The following is a 6000-nucleotide window of genomic DNA, read 5'->3' as shown; positions in this document are numbered from 1 at the left end:
TTGTTGGGTTTTGTAAGATGCATTTTGCGCTCGGCTTTCCGCTTGGCTGGAGACACGCTAACTGAATCTGCAAGTAATGCAAGCGGCGAGCGAGGAGCCGGCAAGAGGCGGTGTAGGATTCTGATCACGTCCTTGCTAACTGACAAGAAGCAAGCCAGCCAAAAACCCACCAATTTCTTTTTGAATCTTGGTAATTGGGTACTTTTACACGCAGCTCACGCCATTCGGATAGAGTCACAAGCTTAGATAGGCCAGTGTCTCAAAGCGACCACACATTTCTAAGGCTTTTATTTAAATCTAACTCCTCTAAGAAATTTACATCATACGTGCCCTTTACTTAAAACCAATATGGAAAGTGTGTGCCCTGGGGAAAAGGAGTGGAAACTGCATGCCTGGCAGGGAAGGAAGAAGAACACACCTACCACTGGGAGTGTGGACAGGGCTACCTCCCCCAAGCCCAGCCTCAGACACCACCACCCTTTCTCCCACCCCTCGTGTTATCTCATCTAGCCCTCTTCCACAGATTAACAATGAGAAACTCAGAATGGGGCTAAGGGTTAGAAACTGGGGTGAGGACCCTCTCTTTCCAGTTCACTTTTGGAGGAATTTTTTCAATGTAAAGTCATGTTATCAAAAGGTGATGTAGCCATTAATCACCACCTATTCTCTAGGTGTCTGTGAACATTTGCAACATGAACGAGAAAAACCATATACGTGTATATATATATATATAATGTACATTCATCATAGAATCATCTTGGATAGGACTGGTCACAGCACTTATCTTGGTCATTTCTGCAACTTAGCATGTTTCTTACCACCTTCTTCTCCCTCGCTCTTTCCCTTTGGCATTTTCATAATAACTTGGGCAGGGGTAGTAGTGTCAAAGAAGACTCAGAGGCAGCTGATTATTTTCATTTGTAAAAAAAGAAAAAGTTTTATTATGAAACTAGTTTGTATAAAACAGGGTTATACATGGGGTTTTTTTGTAAGTTTGTAATAAAACAGTAAGAAAAAAAAAAAAAGGACAGTGATAGAAATTTCCCAAAAGGCAACCCATCAAAACCAACTGGCTGCCACTTTGCGTTTGGACAGTAGCTGCATAAACTTTGTTCTTCTTGAACAGTTTTTAATAACATCATTAATACATTAACAAAGTTTCTATAAAGTAAGACACATTGGTGCTGAAGTACATCTGGTGGCCTTTTGATCTCACCTATGAGGACAGTTCTTTACAAAACCACATAGGGAAAATGGCAGTTGTAAGGTGAACTACACATCTAAAATATGCAGAGGTAATAGCATTACATGTTAAAGTATCAAGATATACACATTTTAAACCATTTGTACAAAACTCTATAAATTTTTTTTCTCTCTCTCTCTTATGTACAAAAATATCTTAATATATCCCCAAACTGGTTAGGATAGATACAAATAGATTTTTCTTATAATAAAAAAAATTCACAAAAGATTGGAAGCATTCTATGATGAAAAAAGTAGAAAAGATGGTGTGAGGGAGTGGAGCTTGGGGAGGAAGCCCCCCCCCCCGCGCGCGCAGAGGATTGGGGTTTCAAAGAGCATACTTTCACTGCAGACAAATGTCCACAGCTTATCGGGATGGAGGATACAGAGACGAAAGACACCAACCCATTTCTAGAGGGCTAAGAGCTGCGCTTTCAGAGGGGGCGGGGAGGTCAGCTCTGCCTGTTAGTGGTGGGTGGGAGTTTCTACAGGGCGTGCGCTGCTCCCTTCCGCCAGGAGCCCGCTGTTTTTGCACACAAGCTGCATTTTGTGCATTGACTCGGGTCCTAGTCACTCTTTCTATCTCCGTGAATAATTGGAGTGCAAAGATACTGTTCTGAGCGCATTCCTGTTTTGCGAGAGCCTTGCTCTCAGGCATGTGGCGCTTAGTTGGCTTAGGGGTTGGTTGCCTGGATTTGTTTGTTTTCTTCTTATTGTCTTCTTCTTCTTTCTTCTTTTTTCTCCCTTTCAACATCGCTGACAAGAAAGCACTAAAGATGCAGGTTGCGCGGTGGCCCTGTAACATAAGAAAAACGGGAGAGGTTAGTGTGCACTTGGAGGCCTGTAGTGGGAGGAAAAGGAGGTCTGGAGAAAGATCTGTCAGGTAGAGCGCCTCTTTTGACAGGTCTGAGCACTCGGTTCCCCGCCTCAGCTCTACCCTCCCGTTTTGGAGACCTGGACAAAAGCCACTCTCAGAAGCCAAGTTTGAAACTAACATACCAGGATTTGAAATCGACGGACTTTAACAAATCCTTTAAATCAACCCCCCTCCCTCATCTCCGGGGAGGCAGTCCCCCTCCTACAGAAGAAAAAGGATAAAGGCAAGAAAATCCCCCGTTCCCTCCATAATGCAACCTACCTGCTTCCGAAGTCCATTCGCACCAGGGCCTGACCAGGCCGAGCCCCTCAGAACCAGTTGGTGAAGTCGAGCAGCTCTTGCTCCTCGGGGCTGAGAGGGTCGTAGGAGCCCTCGTCCGACGAGTAGGATGAGACCGGCGACCCGGCCATGGAGTTCATGTCGTTGGAGTAGTTGGGGGAGATGGTGGGTGACAGGACGCCCGCCTGGAAGGCGGCGCTCACCGCGTCGTGCTCGTCCAGCAGCTGCTGCAGCGCGCGGATGTACTCGACGGCGGAGCGCAGCGTCTCCACCTTGCTCATCTTCTTGTTGGCCGCGCCGTTGGGGACGTGCTCCCGAAGGGTGGCGAAGCCCAGGTTGACCAGCTTGACGCGGTTGCGCTCGCGCTCGTTGCGGCGCGCCACGGCGGCCGGCTGCTGCTGCGGCAGGCTGTAGCCGAAGCCGCTGAAGTTGAGCCGGCGTTTGCAGCGCATCAGTTCGGGCGAGGACGAGCGCTGTCGCTTGACTTGCTTGGGCGCTGACTTGTGACCGCCCCCTGAGGGCTGGCCGTCGGCCGCGGGGCTCAGCTGCGGTGCCTGCGGCGGCGGCGGCGGCGGCTGCTGCGTGCTCTGCGCCGCCGCCGCCGCCGCCGCCGCCGCCGCCGCCGCGGCCGTGGCAAAGAAGCAGGCTGCGGGCGGCAGGAAGGGCTGCGGGCCTGCGCCGCCGCTCTCCATCTTGGCAGAGCTCTCCATGCGCAGCGGCCGCCGAGGGAGTCGCGGGATCGGAGCGATCCGGGGACGCGAGGTGAGGGGCGCGCGCCGGGGGGACACAGACAGGACGTGGGGGGGGTTACGAACAGAGAGGGAGAGAAGAGGAGAGATGAAGAGGGAGCCCGGGGGAAGTTACAAAAATACAAAATCCCCGGGAGACTTCTTAGGGTGGGAGCAAGGAAGGTGCACCTGCTTCTCCTCCTCCCTCCCCTCCTCCTCCCCCCTCCCCTCCTCCCTTCGCAGGTTGGCTTCGGGAGCCTCGCGTGGCGCTCGCGTGTGAGGCTGCCGCTAGCGCCTTCTTGGTTTAAAAAAAAAAAAAAAAACAGCAGAAGAAGCAAAAGTCGGTGGTGAGCGCGCTCTGCTGAGTCTTCTGTTCCTCTCCCCTTAGGGCTGCGCTCTCTTGCGCCGGGTCTCGGTCTCTCCAGCCGCGGCTCGGGCTGTTTGTATTATTTTGTTAACCCCCTTTCTTTCTTATTTCCTTCTTTCACTCGCCCTCCTTGGCCGGCTCCCCGTCGCTGCGCCTTCCACGTTCCCTGGCCAGAAGTGAGGGAGTGCTGGGCGGCTGGAGTGCGGCCGCCTTTTCAATGGGACACCCAGCCCCACGCGCAGCCCTGGCCCCGCCTCGCCCCCCACTCCCCGCTGCTGCAGCGAGCGGCTGCAGCCCCCCCGCCCCCCTCCTCTTACCTCCTCCTCCCACCCCCTCCTTAAACTCCCCCTCCTCCCCTCCCCTCCCCCCGCCCGTCCCCCGAGCCCGTTCCTTGCAAACTCTCCATTCAGCCGGGTTTGTTGTTGCAGTGCGTGCGCCTGGCGCGTGCCGGACTCCCGGCTGAATAAACAGGCGGCGCGCTCAGGGCGGGCGGCAGCCGGGGGTGGTTCTAGAAGGGGGGGGAGGGGGAGGGCAGCGTCGCCGACGGGCCAATAGCTCTGGAAATTGGGGGTGTATGGGTGGAAAGGTTTGGGGTGAAGTGTCCCGGGATTCTCCTGAGAACTTGGAGAAAATCACAGGGAAGGGTTTGGGCAGAAAATGTGACACGGGGCGGTGTGCAAGTTGGGGGCAGTGAGGCCCCATTTTTTTCCTGTTTTCTTCTCCTACCCCACTGTCACTCTCTTGGCGGTTTTCGATGCTCTTGGGAGCGGCAGGAAATTTGCTACTTAAGTTCAGAGAGATGGGGAGGACTCCGTGGGACTGTTAAAGTATACTGTTAAGGTTCTCGTCCCAATGCATCCTCTCACTAGCTCCGTGACCCTTAGTAAGTGACATCCACTCTGAGCCTCAGTTTCCTCGTCTGTAACAACAGAAGGTTGGATTAGATGGTCTCTAACGTCCCATCCAGTGGTGACATCTAGGCTATGCCCCCTACAACTGAGCAAGTGTGGAGGAGGCCAAGAAGAAGGGAGGTGACCGCTTTGAGGGGTGGTGGTAACCAGAGCTGTGGCGAGACAGGTGTGTATGGCCGGGATACTCTTCCAGGATGACCTAGCTGCCTGTAGCATCACCGCCGCGCCCCGCCCCCTCCCCGGCTAGGGGGATGCATAAAGAGGGGAGCTCTTTGGGGTGTTCCCAGAGTGGATCTGAGAAAGGAGATGGGGGGAGGTGATGGAGCTTGGGGGTGGGGGCGGAGCAGCTTCGCTGGTTGTTCGGAGCCGCTGCAGGCATCTCGGCGGCCTTGGCTCAGCCTCCATCCCGCCCCAGGCGTGTGCCCGGCGGGCCGGTGGCAGGCGACTGGGAGCCGAGCCCGGCCGGGCCGCGTGCTGGCGCCGCGAGGGAGGAGGAGGCGCTTGCAGCCGTCGCTCGGCCGCTTGGACGGCGCCCACCCAGGCGCCCTTCCTGGGCCCTCGGCCCTGGCCCTGTCTGGCCAGAGCCTGGTCCAGCTTCGGGGCTCCTTGGGACGCGGCGCTGCGGAGAAAGCGGACGGAGCAAACGGGTCACATCTCTGTCCCGCTCTGGTGGAGGGAGAAGAAGGAGGCTGGGGCGCGTCTCAGGCGTCTACACAGCCGGGAAAAAAGCAGTGTCACCATGCGGTTGATTTGTCCACTAGAAATAGGCCGTTTGGGTTAGAGACCTGGGTACAGGGATGCTCGTGTTGACTTATCCCAATAATTGCTTCTCATTGAACTTCCCTTTGTGGAGATGGGTCTCTCTCTAAAAGATCGTGTGGGTGACCGGGGAACCTCCTCTGGTATGGGCGAGTGGCTACGAGTGCTGTCGGAACAATAGTGGTGGTGAGGGCAGTGGGGTCGGGGTCCCGAGGTGAATCACATCTCAGCCTCAGTTTCTTCTTTTAAAACAGATGCGTTTGGGAAGCATAGGACTGAATGGGGCCAACAGAGATCAGTTCTGTAAACTTCCCACCCACACGGCCCCCTCCCCTACAGCAGCCTATGGCCTGCTGACCCCAAAGGGCCGGGGTGAACTCCGTGGGATTTACACCTCTGGCCTCTCCCCCCCCCGCCACTCCCCCACCCCAGGAAAGGAGCTGAGAGGGCTCCAGATTACATCTGTCTCCTCTTCCAGGAAGTATAGGAGGCCATGAAGCCTAAAGCAGAGTCGTATTACCCGCTTTCCAACTGGAGGAAGCCTCAGACCGCCTTGGCAGGATAGCAGGCATTCAGGCACATTCCGCCACCCGTTTGCCCCAGCTGTGCGCCCCGGGTGCGGGCCGCTAGGAGGCATCCACCCTCCTGAGCCGAATAGGGGCGTGGGGGGGGCGGGGCGTGGGGGGCGTACGGGGCGGGTCGTCAATATCAACGCATCTAAAGGGCACTTTCCTTCACATTAGGCTGTATCCCTTCCAATTCAGACTCTATCCTTCCACACTTTACAAAGGCCCATAATCCTGGCTCTACGACCATTTCGCGTTGTAACCTTAAACA

General features: G+C 55.1%; 2 protein-coding genes across 8 annotated transcripts in view; one reads left to right on the top strand and one right to left on the bottom strand.

Moving 5' to 3' along the window:
• Positions 1-981: 981 nt before the first annotated feature.
• Positions 982-3352, bottom strand: ASCL1 (achaete-scute family bHLH transcription factor 1). The gene is made up of 2 exons (XM_059081155.2): positions 2381-3352; positions 982-2038 (listed from the first exon to the last, which is right to left on the bottom strand). Exon 1 carries the CDS (start codon positions 3106-3108, stop codon positions 2428-2430), a length of 681 nt encoding a protein of 226 aa, XP_058937138.1. The 5' UTR covers positions 3109-3352; the 3' UTR covers positions 982-2038; positions 2381-2427.
• PAH (phenylalanine hydroxylase) overlaps positions 2987-6000 on the top strand; it is a 125523-nt gene continuing 122509 nt past the window's right edge. For 4 of the 7 annotated variants that reach the window (XR_010835888.1, XR_010835889.1, XR_010835887.1 and 1 more), the window contains exon 1: positions 3014-3160. Coding sequence is in view for 1 of the 7 variants with exons in the window: in XM_067009998.1 (XP_066866099.1) it covers positions 3107-3160 (54 nt within the window). In the remaining 6 variants the exon portion in view is untranslated. Of the gene's footprint in view, positions 3161-6000 lie in introns of all 7 variants that reach the window. The other 3 variants (XM_067009998.1, XM_067009997.1, XR_010835891.1) reach the window with 3 other exon arrangements.

This window comes from Kogia breviceps, chromosome 12 (genome assembly GCF_026419965.1).
Source record: "Kogia breviceps isolate mKogBre1 chromosome 12, mKogBre1 haplotype 1, whole genome shotgun sequence".
NCBI classification, from domain to species: domain Eukaryota; kingdom Metazoa; phylum Chordata; class Mammalia; order Artiodactyla; family Physeteridae; genus Kogia; species Kogia breviceps.
Note: the sequence above shows the minus strand (reverse complement) of the source record. Positions and strands in the feature narration are given on the sequence as shown.

Excerpts from the sequence above, each read along its gene's own strand:
- ASCL1 (XM_059081155.2), bottom strand. The coding sequence starts at position 3,108 with ATGGAGAGCTCTGCCAAGATGGAGAGCGGCGGCGCAGGCCCGCAGCCC.